The sequence below is a fragment of the Penicillium macrosclerotiorum genome, assembly GCF_028827735.1.
Source record: "Penicillium macrosclerotiorum strain IBT 26536 chromosome Unknown utg000003l_segment0_segment0, whole genome shotgun sequence".
NCBI lineage: Eukaryota > Fungi > Ascomycota > Eurotiomycetes > Eurotiales > Aspergillaceae > Penicillium > Penicillium macrosclerotiorum.
The window spans coordinates 4,854,711-4,880,719 of NW_026643083.1; the positions used below are offsets into that span (position 1 = coordinate 4,854,711).

At 49.3% G+C, this 26,009-nt stretch overlaps 8 protein-coding genes across 8 annotated transcripts; 3 read left to right on the top strand and 5 right to left on the bottom strand.

The window, feature by feature from the left end:
• Positions 1 to 1,793: 1,793 nt before the first annotated feature.
• N7462_004656 (uncharacterized protein) lies at positions 1,794 to 7,109 on the top strand (the record flags this gene model as incomplete). Its single annotated transcript, XM_057076382.1, has 9 exons — positions 1,794 to 1,964; positions 2,033 to 4,538; positions 4,593 to 4,878; positions 4,930 to 5,440; positions 5,491 to 5,605; positions 6,105 to 6,177; positions 6,237 to 6,243; positions 6,322 to 6,628; positions 6,715 to 7,109. 9 exons carry the CDS (start codon positions 1,794 to 1,796, stop codon positions 7,107 to 7,109), a joined length of 4,371 nt encoding a protein of 1,456 aa, XP_056935887.1.
• Positions 7,110 to 7,430: 321 nt separating this feature from the next.
• On the bottom strand, positions 7,431 to 8,618 carry N7462_004657 (H(+)-transporting V1 sector ATPase subunit D; the record flags this gene model as incomplete). Its single annotated transcript, XM_057076383.1, has 8 exons — positions 7,431 to 7,651; positions 7,704 to 7,744; positions 7,808 to 7,817; positions 7,872 to 7,920; positions 7,971 to 8,296; positions 8,363 to 8,373; positions 8,436 to 8,548; positions 8,604 to 8,618. The coding sequence occupies 8 exons, from the start codon at positions 8,616 to 8,618 to the stop codon at positions 7,431 to 7,433; spliced, it is 786 nt and encodes a 261-aa protein (XP_056935888.1).
• Positions 8,619 to 8,855: 237 nt separating this feature from the next.
• On the top strand, positions 8,856 to 11,630 carry N7462_004658 (mRNA splicing protein SYF1; the record flags this gene model as incomplete). The annotated part of the gene is made up of 5 exons (XM_057076384.1): positions 8,856 to 8,945; positions 9,003 to 9,119; positions 9,182 to 9,235; positions 9,302 to 11,313; positions 11,369 to 11,630. The coding sequence occupies 5 exons, from the start codon at positions 8,856 to 8,858 to the stop codon at positions 11,628 to 11,630; spliced, it is 2,535 nt and encodes an 844-aa protein (XP_056935889.1).
• A 649-nt stretch (positions 11,631 to 12,279) lies between these two features.
• On the bottom strand, positions 12,280 to 12,606 carry N7462_004659 (Scytalone dehydratase; the record flags this gene model as incomplete). Its single annotated transcript, XM_057076385.1, has 1 exon — positions 12,280 to 12,606. The coding sequence occupies one exon, from the start codon at positions 12,604 to 12,606 to the stop codon at positions 12,280 to 12,282; it is 327 nt and encodes a 108-aa protein (XP_056935890.1).
• Positions 12,607 to 13,342: 736 nt separating this feature from the next.
• On the bottom strand, positions 13,343 to 13,801 carry N7462_004660 (GNAT family N-acetyltransferase; the record flags this gene model as incomplete). The annotated part of the gene is made up of 1 exon (XM_057076386.1): positions 13,343 to 13,801. The coding sequence occupies one exon, from the start codon at positions 13,799 to 13,801 to the stop codon at positions 13,343 to 13,345; it is 459 nt and encodes a 152-aa protein (XP_056935891.1).
• Positions 13,802 to 14,597: 796 nt separating this feature from the next.
• On the bottom strand, positions 14,598 to 19,558 carry N7462_004661 (uncharacterized protein; the record flags this gene model as incomplete). The annotated part of the gene is made up of 5 exons (XM_057076387.1): positions 14,598 to 15,322; positions 15,382 to 15,488; positions 15,540 to 15,928; positions 15,985 to 16,330; positions 16,386 to 19,558. The coding sequence occupies 5 exons, from the start codon at positions 19,556 to 19,558 to the stop codon at positions 14,598 to 14,600; spliced, it is 4,740 nt and encodes a 1,579-aa protein (XP_056935892.1).
• Positions 19,559 to 19,698: 140 nt separating this feature from the next.
• On the bottom strand, positions 19,699 to 20,481 carry N7462_004662 (uncharacterized protein; the record flags this gene model as incomplete). The annotated part of the gene is made up of 1 exon (XM_057076388.1): positions 19,699 to 20,481. One exon carries the CDS (start codon positions 20,479 to 20,481, stop codon positions 19,699 to 19,701), a length of 783 nt encoding a protein of 260 aa, XP_056935893.1.
• A 693-nt stretch (positions 20,482 to 21,174) lies between these two features.
• N7462_004663 (putative Rho guanyl nucleotide exchange factor) lies at positions 21,175 to 25,952 on the top strand (the record flags this gene model as incomplete). Its single annotated transcript, XM_057076389.1, has 4 exons — positions 21,175 to 23,015; positions 23,120 to 23,400; positions 23,473 to 25,316; positions 25,392 to 25,952. The coding sequence occupies 4 exons, from the start codon at positions 21,175 to 21,177 to the stop codon at positions 25,950 to 25,952; spliced, it is 4,527 nt and encodes a 1,508-aa protein (XP_056935894.1).
• Positions 25,953 to 26,009: the final 57 nt, after the last annotated feature.

Sequence of the window (26,009 nt, forward strand, 5' to 3'; positions counted from 1 at the left end):
GGGAAACACTATCATGCGCTACTGTATCTGGGTCCTAGGCTGTCAATGTGCAAGCACATTAAAATTGTGGTCTTTTTGGCTCCACGTAGGAAGCACGTGCCTAGGTGTGCTCCGTAACAATACTATTCTAATGATATCTAGAACTTTTCCTGTATTATATTATCCTAAATCCTAATAACTATCTAATTATTCTCTACTAATTTAAGTAATATTATACTAATTCAAAACTTCTGCTTACCAGATTTCGAGAACTATATGCTTCTAGGTTAGGCTTAAATTTATGAACCATGCTCAAGGCTGCTAGCGCTTTAGAGACTCTAGAGGCACTTTATTGATGACCGTATATATCGCCTGACTCTTCGACTAATACGGATGTACTGTGAATTTCAGAAAGGCTTTTAAGAATAGTATAGAGAGAAGCATATGCGCTATCGCGGACTTGGGAGTTTTCGATAGCATACCGGAGGAACTTCGCGCAGAGATGGGCTAGGACGGCTTCTATTTTGGAGTCGATAAAGTACTTGGAGATAACTACAAATTATTCCTCCTAGTTATAGGTGTATCCTTATATTATAACTATAGAAGAATTAAGGAACTAAGATAGTGTGACCCAGAGCATACTACTGGTCACATACGGAGGTTTTTGCCGCCATTTAGAGCCTTTTTATTGCTATATCTACCATATTATTACTAGTTTCTAATATCATGCAACTTCCACCTACCGTCTGGACCACAATAGTTAGTTTAGCTCTAGGTAAGTAGATTAAAGTTATAAGACTAGCGGAAGGCTTCTTCCCTATAATTAGTAAACTAATAGGCGAGCTTAATAGTATAATAAAGAAGCTTCTTAGCCTAGACATCTATATAGTTTAGAAGGTTAAGGACTAAGGATTACTTATTCGATTCAAGTATAATAGTTATATCTATCTCTCTATAGATATAGATATAGACGCGAGCCGGTTAGCTTGTATAGGTAGGGTAGCTTAGTAGCGCTAGTCGAATAGCCCGATTAGCTTATTAGTACCTAGCACCTATATAGTGAACCAGGGCGCTCTACGGCAAGCCTGAGAATGCAGGTAGGATAAGATAGGTCGGCGAATAGACCAACAAACCACCACACACCACAATGGAGGAAGCTTCCCAAAAGGGAAAGCAGAAGTAGATGAAGCGAAGAGAGTGTGAAAGTTGATTCTCTCCCTATCGGAGATGCGAAGCTATATCCTGTAAAGACTGTGTGCTAGGAAATATGTGCTCTAATCAGAGATCACCCTTCGTCGGTCTTTTCCCCACTGCAGTGGTTATAAAAGGGATAGTTTAAAGGCTGCTCAAGACTTGAGGAGATAAACTAGAGGTTGGATAAGCAAAAGTGATAGAAGCGAAACCCGGAGGACGCCCTTAGATAGTGGAAGCAAGGGTCTGCTACTAATTTGTGATAGAGTTAGGAGATATAAAGGTGATCATATTCAGTTATCCTCTAAACTAGCTAAGAAGGTGCCACCGGGTCAGGTGACCCGGCTTGGAGGGTAACAGTATACGTATATTGAATTTACTCATGACCAGATCGTATATCCAATAGAACAACCTGGCCTCCAATCTGAGTAGATTATTCTACGATTCAGGTAGGCTATATTTAAAGCAGTCTCAAATATCCCAATCTTCAAACTTTCTTGTTGAAGATGATACGTGAGCCGATGGCCATTGTTGGATATCCTGATGTCACATGACCGGTCCCGCTATTGACGCTTTTCCCAGCGCCTTCAGGATAAAACCATTGCCAATCTCGACAAGCCACAATGGATGCCGGTGAGGACGAAGACTTGAAACTCCAGCGGCAATCCAGTGATTTAGTATCAGAATTCTCAGCCAATTTACCATTGTTATTGTGGAGGTCGCAAAATGGAACCCCTCTCCGTGCCCCACGTAAATGGGCTCAAGTGTCCAAAACCGAGAAGCTTGTTACTCTTGTAAGCAGACCGATCGTTCGCACTGAAATTACTAAATACCAAAATATCAATACTTACAATTTTCGAAGCTTGAACCCTTTCAAGAATGGCCCCAGCTTCTAGATCCGCATCTGCAGAAGATTTTGCCTATTTTGGTGGATGCGTTCCTGGCATATCTGACCCAGCATCGGGGCCAGTATGGATCGAATGTGGCGAAAACTAGCCAAAATACTGCATTATATCCACTTCCAAGGGCTATCTGCAGGCTACTCTATACCTTCTGCAAGATACGAGGTGTCAAAGTCATTAGCCGCTTCTTGAACAATGAGCCAAAATACCTTGATTCTATGCTCCGAGCTTTTATTGAATGGGACACAATCAACCCGGCAGACCCCACAGAATATCTATCGGGGCATGTAACGCAGAGCTTACTGTGGGAAGAGCGTTACGTGATGTTAGTCTGGCTCTCACACCTGCTTCTAGCCCCATTCGACCTGTCCTCGCTTTCATCTGGCGACATTCCAGTCCCGTATAATAATCTGGGCAAATTGGGTGCGATTCCCGAACAGACCCCTGGAGTGGCGAAATCTCTTCTTTCGTTGGGGCTACACTATATCGCTGTCTCAGGGAAAGAGCGGGAAGCGGCCAACGCTCTACTGGCCCGACTCGCTCTACGAGGAGACATGCAAGCTCTTGGACTCCTCAATAGCTTGACAAACTGGGCTTTTACTAACTTGAAGCCCATTGAAAAATCCGAGGAACCTAGTCTCTATGCTTGTATTGGCATCCTCTCTTTCATTGCACGCTTGGCTGGATCTGGCCAACTGGACGATCTCGCACCGCTGCTAAGAAGTATCTTTGATCAAACTATTCGTGTTACCCAAGGAACGTCTGGAGTATCTGCAACTATCTACTCGTCTGCAATAGCCAGAAAGATTGTCGTCAAAATTCTTCGCAATGTCACAGTCATGGCGCTATCTTTGAGTGATAGAGGAAATAACAGTATCACGGATGACCAGCTTTCTACTATCCTAGAGGATGCCATTGATCATCTTCTGGTTTCTTTAGCGGACAAAGAGACGCCTGTGAGATTCGCTGCAAGCAAGGCATTGAGCATTATTACCCTGAGGCTAGAACCAGACATGGGCACCGAGGTGATCGAAGCGGTCATTGGGTCCTTGGGGGAGAACATACTGTTTGAAAAAGACGATGGTACTCTATTGACACCTCTCGAGGCGCGAAATTTTGGTTATCAAACACTCAAGCGCAACTTGAGTGCCGTTGATGCCCAAAGATGGCAAGGTCTAATGCTAACACTATCCCACCTACTATTTCGCCGAGCACCGCCGACGGAGCAACTTCCAGATATTCTGCAGTCTCTTGTTTCAGGTCTTGCTTTCGAGCAAAGGTCATCAACAGGTACTTCAGTTGGAACCGGTGTCAGGGATGCCGCCTGCTTCGGTATTTGGGCACTTTCCCGGAAATATACAACCAGTGAACTCCAGGCCTTGCAGCAGCAGACAATTGTTCAGATTACCGGCACTGCACAAATTGGGGTTCTGCAAAAATTAGCCGTCGAGCTCGTTTGCTCTGCTTGTGTTGATCCCTCTGGAAATATTCGCCGGGGTGCCTCAGCTGCCTTGCAAGAATTGATTGGTCGTCATCCAAATACCATCGCTGAAGGAATTTCCCTCGTACAGGTTGTTGACTACCATGCTGTTGCACTTCGTTCCCGCGCGATGACAGACGTGGCCAAGTCCACTGCCGCTCTTGATTCTACCTATTGGAGTCCACTCGTGGAGGCTCTGATGTACTGGCGGGGAATTGGATCTCAAGATGTCGCATCAAGAAGGCAGGCCGCTAACGCAATAGGCATATTGAGCGTACAGGAAAGCTTCAAGACCATAAAAGTGGTATTGGAAAGGCTGTTGCGCAAGCTCCCTCGTATCCCGCGAAATGATGTTGAATCGCGCCATGGATGTTTTATGGCTATTTCTGCCACTGTTAATACCTACACAAACGAGTTTAGAGTCACACGAGAGAGCCGAGAAACTTCCGAAGGAAAAGAAGTCTCTTCAATGGTAACCAGGCTATGGGATATTTTGGGTTCTCCATCAGGTCCAACAGATCGCGATCTGACTCTACAAAACTCCCGCCCTGAGCTGACAGCAGAGGCATCGGCTTGTTTAATATCGTCACTTGCTCGATCCATTACCTTGACGCAGCTTGAACCTCCATCTGAGACATTGCTTGATCGCATTCTCCGAATTCTTTCACTCTGCGTGTCTCGAGGTGACAATATATCCATTGAAACTTCGTCGACAGCGCTGTCTACAGTATTCCCACTTCTCTCTCTATCAAAACAAAAAGAAACGGTACAGGCGTGGATTTCTCATCTGCGTACTTCGTCAAAACTTCCGAGTGGTCGTGGTCATATTTTAGCCCTTGGGGCTGTATTCAAACAGCTTGAGGGGCGAGAAGATATGCAAGAGGGCATTATAGCTGAGTTACTTCGTTGTTCAGAAAAAGATGAACTTATTGAAAAGCGAGTATCTGCTGTGAGATGCTTGTCCACGAGCGTATTGCCGTATACAGGTACGTTATGTCCAAGAGCACGGAACACAAAGGCATAGACTAAAGATACTATAGCTGTCACGAGCACAATCTCACATAGCTTGCTTGGTTTTCTCAAAGATTACACCACAGATAGGCGAGGCGACATCGGATCTCACATTCGAATCGAAGCAATCAAGGCGGCAGAAATTCTTTTGAATGCTGACTCTAAATCAACGTTAAACGCCTCAACAACCCGAAATTTGGTTGCTTGTCTTTGTCGACTTGCTGCTGAGAAGCTGGACAAAGTTAGACTGCAGGCATGGCTTTGTCTCCAGAGCTACTGGGAATCTGGGCCGAATGATTTTCCTTCAATGCAAAGGTAACAATAGACTGTTGTTTTTCTATCTTCATTAGCGCTAACTGCAAATAGTCAATTCCAACATTTCAGCCATGTCTCGTCACAGGAATATTTCGCCCAAATTCTCACTCTTTATTCCATTGAATGGCTACGGAGGCCATTACTCAAAGGCTTTTCCACTTCAGCAATTGCGGGTACAGATGGTCTCATCCGTGCCTCTCGGTCCGCTCTGATTCAGTTTCTCAATGCCCATGAAGCCAGCGAACGCCACGCAGTCCTAGTCATCATGTTGCAGGATTTGTCTGCAATAATGGAAGAAGATCTTCAAGATGATCGCTTTGTTATTCCCATAATCGATCTCCTTGCGTTTTTGATAGATAGCTACGCAGTCTCCTGCCCGGACGGACAAGATGCCATCTTTAAAGCAGTCTTCAAATTGGTTCAGAAGGCCCACTTCCGATCTTCTAATATTCCTCGTTTGGAAGCCGCTGTCAAAGTTTATGCAGCATTATCGAAACTGGAATCTGTCAGAGAAGATACTCTGAAGAAGCTTACTTCGTTGCTGCTGCATTCGTTCCCAAGGGTATGTTCGTTTCTCGAAATCTCTCCTAAGACATCACTAATGTATTTTAGGTTCGAGCGACGGCCGCCGACTATCTTTTTGTCATAACCGACTTAGATGATATCAAATATGAGGACTGGTCGGCACAACCAAAGCAATTAAAGGAAAAGATGGAAGAACTGCGAGGTGTTCTGCTATCCCCAACTTAAAATAGTTGATAATGACTGGATACTTAATAAAGAGGAAATGTTACCCTCCAAGCCAGGTCACCTGACCCTATGACACCTTCTTAGCTAGTTTAGAAGATAACTTTATATGATCACCTTTTACATCTTCTGACTCTGTCACAAGAAATATGCCAGTTCGAATTCAATCATCTAATGCAATAAAAATTGGCCAACGGATATGATATGAAAAGACAAGATAAGGAAAAAGAGCATCCAATGCGAGGAACCAGCTGGGTGTTGGGGAAACAAATCTATATAACACTCAATAAAAAAGAATGCATCATCCGTGAATCGAACACGGGCCTCGTCGATGGCAACGACGAATTCTACCACTAGACCAATGATGCTAGTTGATGTAAATATCAGCAAAAAAGTGTTTCATAAACCATAAAACCCCAATTTTGTCTTGCCGGATTCCACCTGTGCCGCAACTCATTCAGAGCTGAACCTTCGCTCAGCTGCCAGAGCTCCAACTGTCGCAACCATGGCGACCGCGGGCATATCTGCAGGCGGCCTTCCGCCAAACCATACGTGAGTGGCCCTAATTCCTCTGCTTCTTTCTTTCGCTGATCACTAACCTGGCTTCACAGGGTCTATGTACGCCCTAAGTCCCCCCTCTTATACCCTCGTTCTCCGATCCCCGCGCCAGCCGAAGACTGACATCTGGCTTGATAGGTCCGGAATTTGGAGGAGCGCATCAAGGTTGAACAGCTCAAGGTGGCTCTTGAGGAGATCTTCTCAGAATTCGGAAATGTGGTCGAGATAGTTGCGAAGACCAATTTGAAAGCGAAGGGCCAGGCTTTTATTGTCTACGATAGCGTTGAAGCCGCAACCCGCGCCATTGAAGAAGTGAACGGGTTTGATCTTTTTGACAAACCAATGGTGTTGGACTATGCAAAGACCAGAAGCGATGCGACAGTTCTTCGTGAGAGTGGAAATGACGAGCTAGAGGCTCATAAACGGAGGCGGTTAGCGGAGAAGGGTATGTTGCTGGATATCTTTCTTTCTTTTGAACCCAACCATTTTTGTCTTCCGGAATTGGCTAACGAACAAATTCATTTCCCATAGAGCGCAAACAAGCTCACGATGCCCTCGAGGCCCAGAAGAAACTCAAGCGCCCCGCTGCTCCGGCCGATACTGCGCGCCCGGCTAAGACTACCAAGGGCGCCGGTCTTAAGCCTACCTCTGGTACTACTGCTGCCGTTGTGCCAGACGAGTATCTCCCGCCCAACAAGATTCTTTTCTTGCGGGATCTGCCCGATGACGCGACGCAAGAAGGTCTGTCGGCAGTCTTTAGTCGGTTCGAAGGATTCCAGGAAGTCAGATTGGTTCCGGGTCGCAAGGGGATTGCCTTCGTCGAGTACGAGAGCGAGTCCGGTGCGATCAGCGCGAAAGAGGCAACCTCTGGTATGGCGATGGGCGAGCAGAACAAGCCGATTCGCGTTACGTATCAAAGACAGTAGTTGTTGCCGGGGTGCACACGACCTCAAAATATCCCTGTCTTATTGTTCTTGGCGTTTGTGGATGGTCTTCTTCTCGCATGTGTGTTCCTTGTTACTAGGAGACTACAGTATCTTATCGTGATAGAAGTTGCTCCTGCAATGGAAAGTTACTGGTTGTAAGTGCGTCCAATGGCGTCAAGTATATATTTCCGGAAATTAAAACCTTGAGATCAGGCCACGTGAAGAACGGTCTTGAAATCAAAGGAAAAAAGAAAAGTAGTACAAATATCCAAAAAATAATGCGAGGACAGATCTGATAAAAAGTTGAGGAAAGAAAAGACCTTAGAAAATGACATCAGCATCCTCTTGCTCACCCAGTACATCAGCACTCTCGGGCTCCTCAGGGACAGGAGTCCCATTCTTCTCTTCCTCCTCAGCGGCCTTTTGCCGAGCAGCAAGGATCTCAGCGTCAGCAGCCGCGTTATCTCTTTGCTTCTTGCCGGAGACCTTCTTGAGACGGTAGAATTCCTCACGATCGAGTTCGTCAAGTTCCGAGTTGATGTCTGCGTGGCTGCTTAGCAATGGCACAAATTGGGGGACATTGAGAGAACGTACATTTGATAGTGTTTTCAGTTCGAGGGATGATGACATGCTCACTGTCAGGAAAACGGATTAGTGACCCTAGTGCTCTTTTTACCAATAGAAGGCGTCAGTCTTACATTGCGTTAACTAAACAAACATGTTAGTAAACACATCCATTGACCCTATTATTCCGGGACTTACCTCGTCGGTTGACGACTTTGATGACTTCGTCGAGAATCAAGAATGCAGTCTATAACAGTTTAGGCCAAGTTTGTACCCAGATGCTTCAAAGCGCCATACCTGTAGACTGGCCAGCTCCACCAATGTCTCCACGGCCCGCGCGTATGTCTCTCGGCATCGCTGGATTTGCTGACCACCTTTGCCCAGACCAGTCAAGGCAAAGTCATTAACTCCATCCTGTGTGTAGCTTTCAAACTGGGGTAGAAAGACACCGGAGACGTTCTCGTGCTTGGCCCGCACGCGGAAGCGAGCTTGCTTAGCCGATTCCTGAACCTGATACCCAATATCTCCTCCGACAGCGTAGCTCACTTCGGCCAAAGAGAATGCGGCAATTTGCATGACCCGGCCCATCTTCTGCTTGGCTTCATCGATGCGACGTGTGATCTCTGGCGGCTACGGTTAGTTGATATGCGACGTGGGGAGGTCGTGGTTGAGTAGAGGAATGAGCGTACCTCGAAAACGCCTAATGGAAGTCACAAAATGTTAGTCGATATGACCAAGTTGAGGGCAACTCAAAGTTCATACTTTGTCAAAGCTTCACTCTTCCTCTTCAGCAAGCTGTGGCCGGTCTCTGCCCCCTTCAGCTTGCTCTTCATCAATCCCAACGACTGGCGAGTCGGGAAGACTGGCTCTCGGCCCTATCATAGATCGAAAATTAGCAGGAGTACTAGTGAGCTTTAATGCAGAACTCACTACTGCACCCGACATTACGGCAGCTTGGAATTCTGGGCGTAGACGATCAACTCAGATACGGCCACTTCGATATGACGCCGCCGATAAAGCTCCACCGCCCACTCGATGCGGGATTGATCACGTGACAAACAGACGACTTCGTCGCAGTTTCATCGACAGGTACGACGCGCCGACTGCGACACCCGTCCACGCCATAGTTCCATGCTGAATTGTTAACCTGGTGACCAGATCCCGCTCGAAAGGAGTGGCGCAATGCCAGGGACACTTTTGCCCCCGAGATCACACCGGCAGCACGCACAGATGGATCGAACATCTGCGTCCGGGCCGGATCTCTATTTGATCGTAAGTGCTTTCTGAAGATTCCTTGGAATTCGGCGCTGACTCTCATTATTTCCACAGAATGACCAAGATACGGTATATGAACAAGACTTGTTGCGAGATGCCAGTAGTGTCAAGCCATGGCTTGCCTACATCGAATTCAAGCAACAGCATGGTACGCTCTATGAACAAGCCTTCGTACGTTTCGCATATCCACTATGAACCGACAAAATACCATATCTAATTAAGCAAATTTACAGATTATGGAGCGTGCCTGCCGCCAATTACCGCGATCATACAAGCTGTGGAAACTGGTGAGTTCTTCCTCCCTTGCAAAGCATTCACTGGATTGATTTTTGGCTAACTGGAATTCTCCGTAGTACCTTGAGTTTCGCACGAAGCACCTGAAAGGCCGAAACCCCGCCGTTTACCGTGCAGAGTACTTGAAAGTTAATGCTCTCTTCGAGCGAGCTCTGATTTTACTAAACAAGATGCCTCGCATCTGGGAGATGTACCTTACTTTCCTTCTCCAACAGCCATTGGTAACACAAACTCGGAGGACATTCGATCGCGCCCTGCGTGCCTTGCCAGTTACTCAACACAATCGGATCTGGAGACTCTACAAAGGCTTCGCCCGGTCCGCGTCGGGACAAACCGCCGTCAAAATCTGGGCACGTTATATGCAAATACACCCAGAAAATGCGGAAGAGTACATTGAGCTGCTCATTGAGATGGGACAGTATACAGAGGCAGTGAAGGTCTTCATGGAAATCCTTGACAACCCGCGGTTCCAGTCTAAGAACGGCAAAAGTAATTTCCAGCTGTGGACTGAGATGGTTGATTTGTTGGTCTCCAAAGCCAAGAAGATCGAAACAGGCCCACAAGTTGGTATTAATGTTGATGCCATTCTTCGAAGTGGAATTGATCGTTTTGCGGACCAGCGAGGTAAACTCTGGGCTGGTCTTGCGACTTACTGGATCACGAAGGCCAACTTCGAGAAGGCCCGGGATGTTTTCGAAGAGGGCATCACCACTGTCATGACGGTTCGTGATTTCACCCTTATTTTTGACTCATACGTCGAGTTTGAAGAGTCCATCATTGGCAGCTTGATGGAAGCGGCAGCTGTTCGCTCAGAGAAGGGCAAGCTTGACGAAGAAGCCGATTTTGATCTTGATCTACGCATGTTGCGCTTCGAACAGTTGATGGATCGCCGACCGTTCCTCGTCAATGATGTTCTTCTGCGACAAAACCCGCATAATGTCATTGAGTGGGAAAAGAGAGTAGCGCTATGGGGTGACAACAAGCAAGAGGCCGTCGGTACTTACACAGCTGCTATTGCGGCAATCAACCCTAAGAAAGCTCATGGAAAATTCTCCGAACTATGGGTCAACTACGCCAAACTCTACGAGAATGGCGGAGATCTGGAGACTGCCCGAGTAATTTTTGATAAAGCTGTTAAAGTTCCATTCAAGTCCGTCGCCGAGCTTGCTGAGACATGGTGCGAGTGGGCAGAGATGGAGCTTCGAGCAGAGAATTTCGACAGAGCTGTTGGCATTATGGCCAAGGCGACGCAGGCCCCGAAGAAGTCCACGGTGGATTATTTCGATGAGAGTCTGTCACCGCAACAGCGGGTGCATAAAAGCTGGAAGCTCTGGAGTTTTTATGTCGACCTCGTCGAGAGTGTTTCGTCGCTGGAGGATACAAGGAAGGTCTATGAACGGATCTTCGAGCTGCGTATCGCGACGCCACAAACGGTTGTCAATTTCGCAAATCTTCTTGAGGAAAACAAATACTTCGAGGATTCCTTCAAGGTGTATGAGCGTGGCCTAGATTTGTTCAGTTACCCGGTCGCATTCGAGCTTTGGAATTTGTATTTGACGAAGGCTGTTGATCGTAAGATTGGCATTGAGCGTCTTCGAGACCTCTTCGAACAAGCCTTGGACGAATGCCCTCCAAAGTTCGCCAAGCCGCTGTACTTGATGTACGGTAATTTGGAGGAGGAACGGGGCCTTGCACGACATGCGATGCGTATTTATGAGCGTGCCACCCGTGCTGTCTCTGACGAGGACCGCTTTGAGATGTTCGAATTCTACATCACCAAATCCGCCTCTAACTTCGGCCTCACCTCGACAAGACCGATCTATGAGCGTGCAATCGCAGCCCTGCCGGACCAGGAGGCTAAAGAGATGTGCCTCAAGTTCGCTGAGATGGAACGTCGACTTGGCGAAATTGACCGTGCCCGTGCAATCTATGGTCATGCTTCTCAATTCTGTGACCCCCGGACAAATGCTCCCTTCTGGCAGAAATGGGAGGCTTTCGAGGTCCAACATGGAAATGAGGATACTTTCAAGGAGATGCTCCGCATCAAGAGAAGTGTCCAGGCTCAGTACAAGTATGTTTTTCCTCTCTGTCTTAGCCCCAGTAACTGTTAACTAACACTTTCGCAGCACTGATGTCAACTTCATTGCTTCGCAAGCTATTGCCCGCTCCCAACAACGTATCCAGGAGGGTGAGCAGGATGAGGACAAGGACACCGACCGTGCAGATGCCATGGCTGCTCTCGAACGTGAAGCACGCGCTCCTGTGGGCTTTGTTGCTGCCAGCACTGGTCCTGAGGGAGGTAATCGACCCCCGCCGGCTGGACAAGCACCTCCTGCGGCCCCTGCCAATCCTGACGCTATCGATCTTGATGACGATATGGACGATTAGGATGGGTGCTGGGCGGAGGTTGCTTATTTCCGTTGAAAAATAAGCAAAGATCGATCTTTTGTTTGTTCTGGATCGGATGCTCCTTGTCTTTTCATCTTCATTAACTGTGTGCCTATGATTTTTTTTCTCTTATCTTCTCGTATAAGTATCCTTGCCAAGCATCTCATTTCAGTTTCCTTTTTCTTCTTGGTGTCACTGCGCACTCTGTTTCCCTGACTGACTCAAATTCTGTTTCTTTTGTTAACTTGGGCTCAGTGTGCTCAAGAATGAATTCATTTCCACCATCTCTGCACTGCATACTGCTTGCGTTTTTTGCCTATGCCAAGGCCTTTTCCTGTTTTATAAACCACCAATTCGGATCGCATTCTACTCAATGTTCTCTACACCTACGCTGGTTTGATTTCTTGTGTGCTAGTACCAGACCTAAGGAAGGCCTTTTGTGAGACACTACATCACAATTCTATCATTCCATATAGTGAATCCCATTTTCTGAGCTAAATAAAGAACCGGGAAGAGGGCAAACTTGTCTGTGAATCAGGCCCAACCAATAGGAGTAATATGAAAATCAAAGAGCCTGCTTTTCTCGTTCAGTGGCCGAGCAGAAACATCCTCCGAGCTTTGAATACCGTGGCCGCCAAAACGACGCTTATTAGGCAACCGATGGGTTGACGAAGATCTTGGAGAAATCGCCTTCCGTCCAATACATCTCGGGGAGGATTCCAGACAGCTTCCAGACCCCGTCAATCTTCTTGTACCAATGCTTGACACTACCATTGCCGTAACCCTGATAGGCTACTTTGGTGTGCTCAAGGTCAACGTAGCGCTGATGGGCCGCGCGGACTTGATGAGTGGCCACGATCTCATACTCCGATACGTACTCGTACTTGGCCGCGCCGAGCAAGTGCTGCGTGCGGACGAGGGGATCGCCTAGGAAATGTGGTGAGCTCATGAGGGTAATGAAATCTTCGCTTTTCATGTCCGGAAAAAGCTGGAGCCCAACAATACTGTAGTCCACCTGCCAGTTGCAATGTTAGTGCCGATTTACTTTGGATGGCTCGACGTGAATGGATTGAGGTACCATCAAGCTGGGCGCTAAAATACCGCGAAGTCGGTCCCAGTCCTTTCTCAGGTTAGCCGAATGGCAACGTCTTGCTGTGAAATTTGAGATGCCTACCTTTTTGTCATAGCTATCAGCCCAGTCGAAAACGATCTGACCGGCGGCGAGGTAATCTAAGCCCCGAATGCGGGGCGTGTCAGTCCAGTTGCTCGGGAGGGCGCTCGTCAGTGGAAAAGACCATGTCCACCTTGAAATTGGATGTGCTTCATTTTCGACCGTAGAGTAATATCCAGAAGTAGTATCTTAGTTTGTGCAGAGGATTTAAAAAACAAGAACTTCATTCAAACCCCAGAACGCACGCGGACACAGGGCGGATCCATAAAACTAAATAAATGCAGTTCAGGCATCCCACTTGTGAACACACTCTGAGTCAGATTGACGGGTAATGAGCGACGATCGTGAAATGGGGGCCTTTTACCATCATTTTGGGAAAATTAGAGTTCGGTTATACTCGGCCACATTCCTTAGTCGGGGATTGAAAAGCATGATCTTGAGGGAACTGGAAATTAAAAGTTGAGGCTTTGGTAGTCTGAAAAAATAGGGCTTATTGTACTTCAAGGAGACTGAGATAGGACAGAGATAGGGAGGAGGGCCATCAAAGCATCTGCTTCTGTACTTCTTCCCTGGCGAAGGTCTCCCACCGATCCCACGAAAGACTATAGTCGATGGTATCCCTCCATAGATCCTGAGGGTCGCTTCCCGGGGGCAAGTCTTTACCATTTCCAACCTTCCCCTTGTTCTTTCCCTTGACGAATCGCATATGCCAAGAGACAATCCCAATCTGTTCAAATCCCATCTTCTCTGCAAGTTTGGCGCTCGCGACGTTTGTCGTGCTGGTTCGCCAATGAACCCTGCGCAATCCCAGACCGCCGTTCTCTGGTGCCTCCAGAGCATATTGCAGAGCAAGCCCCACGGCACTCATCGCCACATAGGTGCGCTGATAGGGCGGCAAAATAACAATAAAGCCAATCTCGGTGCTCAGATGAGTCTTTGAGGTCCGCACGAAACTGATCGTGCCCGTGAGTTCGCCGTCCGGGTCGTCCATCGAGGACATGCCCGATTTGTCAATAATCGCAAATGCGAACGACCCCGGATTTGCAAACGACAGAATATTGTCCGGGGGGTTTCGTAGAACTCGGATTTAAATTCATCTTCGGAGCCCCAGGGTCCCATAGGCATATGTGCATACAACTCGGGGTGAGACGAGGATAAGCGGAAGAATGTACGGCCATGCAGGTTGGGGTTAAAGGGGACAAGCTTTACTCGCCGGTTGGAGACATTGTGAATTTCGAACGGAAAGACAGAGTGGAGGGTCATGTTGTGCAAGCTTATCACGATTCAAACAAACATGGGCTTTCCAGAGCTCCCAATAGGATTCAAAAGTGGCAGGTTTTCTCCGATTATCGCTGCCTTCGTGTTGCCTTCGAGGCTCTTTGGGCCGGTTGAATCCGGTATACGGCGGTTGTACTTCGCTCAATTATCGACCATAAGGCCCTACAGTTGTGCCCACGGCAGTCAGACCAGAGGGTCCAGCTACGTCGTTCACTTGATTGGATGTGCAGGTAGACAACATTGAGTTGGTCCCCTTTTCTGTCTCCGAGGACCTGTGGTCAGAGGCTGTAGTCGGAAGAGAATAGAAGACTATCTTTTATTATGACCGAGTGCCAGGAGTGAAAAACACGCTCTAACTACACAGTAAGATGAGGCAAAGTTGCAAGAGGATCGAAAAGGGAACAATTCCAAAGCTGCTGCAATCCCAACGCTCTTCTAGATGTAAATGCAACAGGGTAAAGGCAGATGAAATTTAGGGCGCACACCCTAGATGATCACAAGACCGGCTTGGGCTCAAATCAGGGCGCAGTCTCGGGTGTAGGTTGACTACCTGCTTGGTCGGCTGCCGGTGCATCTCCTGAACCAACACTTGACGAGGGCACAACTTCCTCGCTCTCTTTCCCAGCATCACTCGCGGGCTTGGGAGGAGATGGAATAGCAGAGCCCGGCTGAGATTTTTCTTTTTCATTCACAGTGTCAGGGAAAACCTCCGCAAAAAGATCAGGCACGAAGCGCCCAAGGCGCTTGCGAGTCTCGAGCCACATCTCTTCCTTACTCGAATCCTGAGACGGAGGTACCAGGTAGCCACCATCTGCCATGACAAGAAGAATGTTTTTCAAGCTTTCAGGGATTGCCTCTTCCAGGCTATCGCTCTGACCGCTGTTCATCATTCGGTCGAGAATATCCAAAATCTGAAGCCAAAGAGGAAGCATGCCTTCCCGGTTTGGCAGCTGATCAAGGAAGCGCAAGAAGATTTTGCAGACCAAGGTCGCAGCTTGGACTCGAGTTTCACCCATGCCAATGGGATCAGAATGATAGACCTCAGGTTTCAGAAGGCGCAGAATCAGCGGGAAAAGCACCTCATCGAAAATGGTGGCCCACTCCTTGTCATCGCCAGAGATCAGCTCAGCGGAAAGTAGAGATCGTTGCAATGTCGAAATGGCATGGTGTCGAATGTCGCGACATGGGTTCGTGCACTGACCACGTAGAGACTCGAAAATGGGAGACCAGTAGGCAGACCAGGCTATGATTTGAACTGTCAAAAATCTGCTGAGGCATGTATGGATAATATAGGAGGCAAACCTTCACGCTCTTCCAGGTGAGACTGCCTGATGAGCAAAGGCACGCGGCCAGTTAAATGGTAGATCAGCCCAATCGACTTGATGCCACGAGTGACGATCTGGTTCTCGCTGTGGGATTGTTAGCATCTTAACATCCTCAAAGGAGAAGAGCTACCTTACCTGAGTTTGGACTGCTTGACTCCCTTTGTCCGACGGGCATGAGTATCCCTCTGGCGCTCATCAATGGAGCCGATGTGCCCGGCGCTGATAAAGTCATTCGCAAGTGCAACAGCAAATTCATAGTTGTCGCCTGTCACAATGTCGGGCATAGAATCCACAATACTTTGAAGCAACCCAAACACTAGGGGTGCAGCCTCCTCATGTTGGTGCAGTCGTTGAAGAATTGACCAGAAGTCGGGGGAAATTGTGATCTCATTTCTTAATCGACCGGTGTGTGCAATGCAACGGGCCAGCCCCTTCACTGTAGGAACAGCAACAGTCTCCAAGATATCTTGATCGTACCCGGATATGGCATGAAGGACGACAGGTACTCTCATAAAATGCTGGTCCTGAATATAAGTTAGACGAGAAAAATTCAAGATAGGAAGGAATTTATGGCACATACATGACTCAGACGTAGCAGGTTGAACAAGTAAGACACAATGCGAGATACGGTCAAGGGGTGGAGGTTCTTGGCGTCGCGCACCAATGTTTGGAGCGTCGTCGCCAAAGTCTCACCAAGAGCTCCCAGAGTCTTTTCATCACGGAGAGTGAGGATGGTCGCCAACTCTAAAAGGAAGATCATTGAGGGATCGTATTTAGGCTGATCAGGGTCGACTCGGGCGCTTGAAGGTCTTGATACTGGAATAGGGCGTTCCGGTTTTACAACAATGACAGCAGGTGCGTTATCCTCGGGAAGTTGAGATAACAACGCGTCCACAAGCTTTTCCAAGGACGACAAAGGCAGGGTTCTTGGGGGTGGTTAATAAAAAAAGTTGCGGTTTCTCAATTTCAGAAGACACTCACTTCATGTTAGCCAATATTTCGGGGATTGAGCATGCGGTCACACAGTCTACCGTGCACAAAGTATTGTCAAGCTCCTCGTCGGAAGGCTCAGGTGGGTCATCGGCGGCATAGCTTGAAAGATAGGAAGTGAATGCAGAGAGCAGTCCGGTTTCGTTGTTCCGTCCATCTCGATCGACAACCTGAGACGGAGGCTGGAGCGGAATTGGGGAGATATCCAGTTCGGCAGTCATTTGTGAGTCGAATGGCGGAATTAATGAGTTGATGAACAGATTGCTGAGAATTCGTATGATTTGGTCCCACCCCTGCTTTGGAGTAGATTCATTACCCGCCAATACTCGGAATAGCACGACAGTGGCCAATTGGGCTCTGAAATCTCTTCCAAACTTCACAGCCAGTTCGCTCACCATCACACTCTTCTTACCAGCCTGAACCTCTGTGTTGAGCGCTGTGCTTGGGGGTTTGCTTGTTGCCAAAGTACTGATAGACGAAAGAGAGGAGACAATGCGATCAAATGCCTCAGTCAATCCGTAGCGAGCGGCGATTTGAGCACATTGGTCGAATCCATTGACAACGCGAGAATACACAGCGTCGTCAGAGGCGGACATAAAAACATAAGAAAGGGTTGCGACCACCGGCTTCCATGTCGCTTCGAACATCTCCGCGTCGTACACATTGGTCTCACCCACCACCATTTCACCGGTAGAGGAAGACTTGAGCAAGAGCTCCTTCCAAGCATAGTCGAAAGCATGCTTATTCTCATGCTCATCAGGCAGAATGATCTCGTTCTCCTTGATGGAATCGTATATGTCCTGGAGGAAATCTTCAGCAAAATCACCGCCTGAATTAACTCCCCGGAGGTTTCTGGCAAAAGCCGGGAACGACATGCGGTTTTGCGACTTGACGTTAGGATTATAAAGTTCCGTATTCAGCATGATAATAGCATAAGTCAGAATGTATAGCGCGTCTTTGTCGGCAATTCCTTCAGGCTTAGCTTTCTCCATGTAATGCTCAGCAAAGGTTGTAACAATTCGCTCGATAAGAGGCGATTCACCAGGTAATCGGAATGAACTGAGCAGCTCTCGGAGTGCTTCGACGACGCTTCTCCCCGAGAAATCAAGAAGATCAACGAAGGCTCCCAGTAACTCTTCATTATCTCGCTTAGAGATAAAATCTCCAAGGACCTTCTTTGACAGTCGTCCAGTTCCCTTTAAGAAACGAGCAACCAGTACAGGATTGTTCGCATCTTCAATGACACCATGTTCTGCAAGCCAGGCAATCCCCGCCTTCGGGTTCTCGTTAAACATTTGCGCTCCTTTGATGATAATTTTTTTTGTTTTGCGTTGACTGCGAAGGCGCTCCTGTGGCGGATAGTCTCCTTGTACTGGGTCATCATCCAGTCGGTCGTAAATGAATTGTACATAACCAAGAAGAGCATCTAGACACAGCGGAGGCACATTTGTGGTGCTCCAAGTTGCAGAGTCGGGGAACGCATTGCGAGAAAGCAGTCCAATCATGTCCTCACATAGATCGGCTCGATCCACCTCACAATCATAGTTGACAAAAAGTTCAACCATGAAGCTAGGAATCCGGGAGAGGACTCCGATACTTTCCACCATCGCCTCACGAGCCTCGGGCTTTCGTGAGCCGCCCTCAAGTCCGAGCTTTTGTCGATCTTTAACGGGAACTGGTGTTGATCGGCCACTGTTTGTCTGCGATGATGGTTGTTTTACCAATTTTGGGGCTTGCGGTACGCCCTCATATAGAGAAGGGTCAATTCCAGCTTCACGCGGAATCTCCACGCGAGGGTGAAGGCATGCTACTAAATATGAGAGGTAGAGCTCCTGTTGTAGCTTCAACACAGGCCGACATGTCGATAGCAGGGTACCAGCAACTCTGAGAGACCCCGTTAAAATCGCCAATTGTTCTGAGCGAACCAATTGGAATAGATAGCGACAGAGGTCGTCTTTGGCTAAGGCAGCTAGACTGGGATGCCGAGCGATAGATGGACCAGCCACCTCGAGGGCAACATCGATGATGCGAAGAGCCATCACCCTCATAGTATCGGTATGTTGCCGGTTGTGAGGGTCCAGAAGGTCGATCAAGACTCGGAACAGCTCTCGGATTGAGGCTAATGAATACGGCTGAACCTCCTCATCGGCATCATCATCGTGTGGGCTGGGTGGGGCGGTGGCAGCAACCCCGGTACCCGCCTGTTCGGAGGATCCTTCGCGGCTCGTGCTGTCTCGTTCGGGGGCGGCCGTATCTGAGCTCATCACGGATTGGTGTTGTGATGTCACAGTATCGCCGTTCACGGACGGGTCCATCTTCAAGTTCGCCGCGTCCTTCTTCACACTCTCCTCTGTGAATGGGGTCTGTCCCGAAGGTAATTCTTGATCGAGATGAGACAACCGCATGAAGATGACCTGGCACATGTTCACCATGGACATTTCAGCAGATCTCCGTAGGACCTCTGACAAGCGAACCTGGCAACACATGCTTAAGCCTGTCTCCATCATCTCACAAACACTCTCGTCCCCAAGCAATCCTCCCTCTGGCCGGGAGAGCATGCCCTCCATCAATTTCAAGATTCGAAGAAGGACGATTTCATCTGCGGCCGAGTCACTCGCTTCGAATCGGCAGTGTGTGATGGCCGCCGAGAGGAGCTGCATTGCCATGGATAGTCGAGGAGAGTCTCGGTTGATAATGTTGTAGGAGAAGAACTTGGTGATGGCGACCAAGGCGAGAGAGGTGATGGCGGCTGAGGTCGACGAGGAGCGGATGACCTGGAGAAACGGATGGAGAAGAGCCGGGGTATCGAAGGTCCTGATGTCTTTGCAGCCCTTGAGATCGCTCCGCAGGCGGGTGAAGGCCGAAATCAACGGGTTATCCTGCATGCTCTTCCCTTTCTTGCCCCGGAGGCCCCATCGATTGGCCAAAGCATGGTCGTCTTCGGAACGGAGCGACTGCCCACTTTTGCGCGGGCTGGGAGGCGCCGAGGTATCTCGCTCGTAAACACGAGACCCTCCGTTGCCCCCCAGGATGGCGGAGACGGAGGAGTGCGCCCAGCGGGCGTGCTTCCGCATGGACGAGGTGACTGTGATGCATTCCGTGGTCACCAACGCCACGGGGTCAATGGCGATCGGGAGAGGATCGGACATGGTGGAATCGAGCATCTCGAGCGGGCGAGATGCCGTGGTGTCACCGTGAACTTCGGCGAACAAACAGCTGGTCTCTCGCGCTGGGCTGTTGCTTGCCTCTTGGGGATTAGCGTGTCCCCGGGCCTGCTCACCGCCTTCGCCAGGGGCCGAGAAGCTTATAAGATCCAGATCGCCTGAGCAATGGATCCTGCATCTCGTCGATTTATGCAGAGGTTAGAGCAATCGTGATTTCTCTGCGGTTTCATCCTGGTGAGCTCCTGGAAGGTGAGCTGGAAAGATGCCCCAGAGACCTGAAGTGAGTCCGAAGTGGAAGTTAAGTTTGCTCTCTTAACAGTCATCTTTCCTTCACAGCGATAGTCCCTTTTTCTGTCGAATTTCCATTTTTCAAGGTCCACGCTCAAGGGCTTGACTTGAATTGTGACAACCACCTCGACTTCAAGACCCTGGCTTCGGGCTTCATGGAGCCAAAACTTAACGCTCGTCATCAGTTCACGTCGTGATTCAGACTTCGCGCACTCTAGAACAACACTCGGAGGTCCCGGAAATTGAGTTCTAGGGTGCCAGGAACCATCAGGTTTCCTTGCCTTGGGCTTGCCGGTCCTGGTCTCTTGCGATGTCTCAAATGGGCATGCACCTGAACTAAGCAGAACACGTCGTGTTGATTGTGGCCGCCACCGAGCAACCATGTCGCTGAATGTAGTTGCAGCATGAGCGTGTTCGGGAGACTCAGCCATCGTGAATTGAAGAGTGTGAGACTCATAATCGTAGCTTTTCCAGGATCTCAAGATCTTATGTACGGAGTCTAGAAAGTTTCTCTGGAAGGTGCGTTCGCCAACCTGAGAGAAAGTAACGATGGCGTCCTCACCTTCATGGAAAGAACGGTGCATCTCCTCTTCGCAAGTGGCTAGAAAATCCTCCATTCCTTGATAACGAGGCATATTGGGGCATAAGAGGGGAGATGTAGGTGATATGATACAAGAGTATTACGGTCGGGTTCGGGTGCTTTGGCTGGACAACTTGTGTGCCAGGTGGTTGGTGTTGGTGGCGGCGTGGCGGGTTCCGCTGCTTTATTCCTATCCATTGATGTGTCATGATGTATGGATGTACTGGATGTACTGGATGCACTGGATTGGCGATGTGACTTGTCAGAGGAGCCTTGCAGCTGGTTGGGGTGAGCAACGCCCGCGTTGGCCCGACAAACATAAACAAGGCGATCTCACGGCTGAGCCTCCGACGGCGCTAAGCGTCCCCAGTTATCGCGCTATCGCTGTATCACCGATCTCCCCCTCTCGCCCTCCCCGCGCGCCAAAACAAACCATCCTTTCTCCACCTGGTCGTTTGCAGACCCTCCATACCCCTCCCACTCGTTGGTAGTCCTTCGATTCGACTCCCATAGGTTCTATGGAGGGCAAACCAGAGTGTGGCGACCACGATCCTTCCATATGATGACTGCGGCCCTTGTCCTCCGACCCGCGCTGACTCTCGTGTACGTTGCGCTTCGCCTCGACTCTGTCGCTCCTTCTAACCTTGACCTGCACAGTTAATAATACGCGCCGAGAAAGTGCGGCACCGGCCTCTGTTCATTCCTTGTATTGCGCACTTATATCTGGCAAGTGCGACAGACTTCCACAATGGCGGCCAACGCCAGTGCGCCCGCAGGCACTGCGGTGTCCGACTTGTCGCTGGAATACCTCAGTCTTTACCACACCGTCGATACCTATCTCTCTTCCATCCTCGTATTCTACGGCCCGGTTGCGACAGCCAATGCCACCGTGAGCAGCTCGCGCATCCAAGCACATATCTTCACCCCGGCTGGGTTCCAGAGCTATCCTCGAATTACGATATCACCCGCAGCATCACTGTACGCGGCGGTCAATCATCTTCCACGTGAGAAACAAGGTGATGCGATCGCTCGAGGGCTTGCAGTCAGCATGCTAAAATATTTTGCTGGACTCTCGGAGCCATTGAAGAGCCGGTTGATAGACTCGGCTCGGGCTGGACGACCCGGCGGGAAGACGCCCAAGTTGTTTGATGAGGTGCATGCGGCCGATCTCGCTAATCGAATGACCAAAATTGAGGACTCTTCTGAAATTGTTCACAACATTTATACCGCTTTCCAGGAGCGCACAGTCCCCTGGGCTGATATCGATGTTGTGTTGCCTTCAGGTACCATACAATCTCAAAGGCGCGAGAGCACGGGGTCAGATGTCGATGTCATCTCTGATCTCCAATACGGCCCCTTTACGCCCCTAATACAGGCCTTGGGTGATCCGATGTTTCTGCCAACCTCACGACTCAAGCGGGCGCCTTCGCAGCCCACCAATGTTAGCAAATCAAGGATCTTTACACGCGGCCAGAAGGAAGCCCTCCGCCTTACGATGTGTGAGTTAGTCGACACGGAGGAGAGATATGTCGCCAAGCTCTATTCCCTCGTTCACGAAGTGGCAGACGAATTCCGACAGAAAGCTCAATCTAGAGGGCCTTCCAGTACTAGTCCCGACCAGAAGGCGTTGGAAGCCCTCTTTCCCCCGTGCCTGAACGAGATCCTGGACGTCAACCTTGGATTCCTCGATATCATTCGTCATGTCCTCGAAGAGACAGAAAAAGACGCTCTTGAAGATATTAGTCAAGATACTGAATTACCCGCATCGGGTTCATATCGTGGCGCATCGCGAGATGCCCGAGACTCGATTGGTGCCGTCGCATTCGCAAGAGCTTTACTGGAATGGCTACCACAGTTTTCGCAACCGTATGCAGACTACATGCGGGCACATACCGGTTTCACACAGACGTTGAATTCGTTCATGAAGGACAAAAATTCCAGTTTTTCGCGAAGAGTATACGAGACCGGAGAACAGCGGCTACGGTCTCTGCTAATGGAACCGGTTCAACGGCTGCCTCGGTATAGTCTTCTGATTGACACTATGACCAGCAGTTTGCCGTTGGTCCATCCTGCAGTGCGCCCGTTGCTAAAGGCCCGGGACATTGTGAAGGATATCTGCGCCTTAGACAACACCTCCCCATCTAGTCATACGCAAAGTCTGCAACGCCTGAGAGATCTCACTGATGGATGGACGGGCAAAAAATTCCCTGAAGGCCGATTGATCGCGGCTGTGGACGTGAACGAAGTCACCCTTCCATATAAATTGGATGCCCAGGCCCAGGGAGGTGCAGCTGGGATCACGCTTCTCTACAAAAACTGTCTCGTACTGCTTGCAAAGTCCCTCGAGAGCCGCATCACCGCACGTGGGCTCATGACAGAAATCGACAATGCAGCCTCACCAACCAACGATATGACAGTTTCTCTGCCCTCCGGGGAGCTCAGGATCGTACAGGTGCTAGAACTCCATACGGTCCGCTGCATGCAATCCGCTTGTGGTCGAATTCTGTTCATTGTCCCTGCCACGTCTATGTCTAACCCCAGCAGTGGCGATGGAGGTGCAGAATTCCTTGCCTTGGAGTTGACTGCAATGTACGAAGGAAAGGCTAGTCGGTTCATTGAAGAAATCACCAAAGCAAAGATCGAAGGCCGGTTTTCCGAACAGGAACGAGAGGGGGGAAATGGACATTACGCAGCCTTGCCGAGCCCACTACCAGCACTAGTATCCTGGCGTGCGTTTGCGAAGAGGGCGAAAGCACGGCTCTTAATCAAGAACAGTCGTCCCCAATTCGACTTGTTTTCGATACATCCAAAAGTGAATGCACGCAAATGTTGAAAAGTACGAGTTTGGAGGTGGTGATGTCGATATCGAGCCCCAGTGGGGATCAATTCAGAATGGACATTGATACCGTGATTGGGTTGGGATCTACAGATATTGTATCAGCAGATTCCTTTGTTCCCACTCTTACTCGGCGTTGTAAGTCATTTCAATATTCGTATCGTCTTTGATACTGGATTAAAGAAGTTGTTAACCAGCTCATTTGTACAGTGCAAGCTCTATTTTCACCGCTCCATAGCCCCAGAAATCCGAGCGTGATGAAACCCCTCGTACACTCGAACTTTGAAATCATACGCTATATTGCAAACAGTTTGATTACGCAGGTCAAGTCTTCTCGCGGCTTTCGACCACCATCGCCAACAAAACTCATATCTAATCTCCTGGGCGGTAGCCGCGAAAATGTACCCACCATCAAACATCCGAATTCGGCGACTTTGCTGGGAGAATTTCCAAAGATGCCTCCTCCGAGAGGCAATCATTCGCGCTCCAACACTCTGCCATCAACTTTTCCTGGCAAGGAAAAAGAGAAAGACGAGGCTTCAAACAAAATCTCCGTTGTTGGCACGACTAGCCGGGGCCCAGAAGGTCAACTCGGTTCATTGGAACAGTCCTTTGCAGCATATGTGCTTTCTCTTCAATCTAGAAGTGGAAATATACTGGGACGCATGCTTCGCGCCAGAGACAACGCAGACCGTGCCCCGGTAAATGAGCTCTACAATATCCTATTAGAAGATCCTAGCAAGCTTCAGGCCGCTGCAGAAGTGCCGGTTGACACGCTCTTTGTTGCCTTTGAGACATTCATGAAAAATGCTTGGAAGAGGAGCATGGGCCCCGTACTGGATGCAGTTTCCCTGAGACAACTACAGGGTCAGTTTGATACGATGTTTCCTCGTGATTTTGATGAGCAATTTCGAAAGTTCTTGGCGGACATGAGCCCCCAAAATCGTCGTGCCCTGGCTGCTATCATTAGACTGCTCGCGGAGCTGCTAGATGCTTCCGGCAATGACGGGGATCGTGGTGCTCTGACCGTTGCATTCGCTGAGGTTCTCACTGAAGAAGGGGACCCGGTGCAGCACGTGTCACTCTTGGACCGGCTTGTAGACGACTTTGATAATCTTTTCGAAGAGTTCATTCCTGGCGGAGCATCGGTGGAAGGTACACTGACTTGTGATCAAACGAAGAATTCTCATGCCCCCACCGGTTCTGTGAGCTCCAATAGCTCATCTTTCCGAAAGCGCTTTGGATTTAGCCTACATAAGGAGAGCCAGAAGATCGAGGGAGAGAGCAAGGTTGCTTCAATATTGCGAACACTGAGTAAGAGACAAAGCCCCGGCGATTCGGAGCCGAATACTCCAAAGGGTTCTCTGATACGTTCCAAATCTATTGATGTGGACACACGGCTGGGGTTACTCCGGCCTGGCTCCCGCGATCATCCCAATGGATTTGCATCTGAAGAGCAAATATCGAGGCCTGGAACCTCGTATGGGCAGCCACCGTCATTATCCTCGATCCGAGGAATTTCTGATGATGGCGTAGTAAGGGTTCGCAGAAAACGGAGAAGCTCACTCTCCGACTTGCGCCCTGATACTGCCTCTTCAGACGCATCTCATCTTTCCCCAAGTCATGCTCTGCGCCGCCCAGTGACTCCTTCCAACCGCCCGCGAGCAGAGATCACAACCCCGACTAGCCAACCTAGACCCCAGAGCAGCTATTTAGCGTCACCCGGCAGGGCAACATCGCCGGGCAAAACAACATCGCCTGCCCGTTTCGGATCACCCATTCGGCAAAAGTCGCCAATGCGTCCCTCAACACCGAGTAGAAAGGAGAATATTGATCCCAAGATGCCGCAAACCGAGCGGTCAACCAAGACCAAGAGCGACATTCCAGACTCGCCAACCCAGGAAACGAAAAGGAGGTCCCGTGCAACCAGCATTCCACAACGAAGCGCAGGGCTTCGAGAACGCGCACCGGTTAATGGACCGGAAATCAAGCGACCACAGTCCTCCTCCTCGTCCCAAAAGCCTCAGAAGTTGCGAATGCAAAGCCCGCAGAAGGTTAGTCACCAATTGCCCCATATTATCCCCCTGTTTCGGGGTGGGGAGAAGTCCCGTTTACTAAAATTTCAATAGCTTCGTGAGCGTGTTCAAGCGGAAAAAAGAGCCCAGGCTATTAGTCAAATTAGTCTACGAGACGAATTGAGAGCATTGGGTGACGAGATGCGTAATTTGAGACTTACGCCTACCAACCAAGCCAGCATGGAGCCAAACTTGGAGTCCACAGATTCCTATCAACCTTCAGGAGTAGGCACATCCCTTGAAATTCGAATGCAGAGACTTGAAGAGCAATTTGAACTGCTGTCTGGGGAATACAGCGGCCGTACTTCTGCGCTTGAGAAAGACTTGGAATCTTCGTTGATCCTGAGCGAAAAGCGCGTCAAGAAACTAGATGAACTTTACCGCGAGGCCAGCGCAGAAAACGAGGCACTCTATGATCGCTTCAACACGGAACTCAGTAAGATCGCCAAGGAAGTTCGGACAGGCAATACAGAAGATGCTTTACGGTCTCAATTGACGAACGCTCTTGACGAAATTGGTCGCCTGAAGAAAGAGAATTTTCGATTAAAGAGAGAAGTTGGAGGCCTTCGGGCCCAATCGGCAGCAGTTGCTCTGCTGCGGGCCAGTGAACAATAATCATACGTCTTTTGCGGTGAATTTGCATCAGAGCTAACATTTCTTTCGCCACTTAGC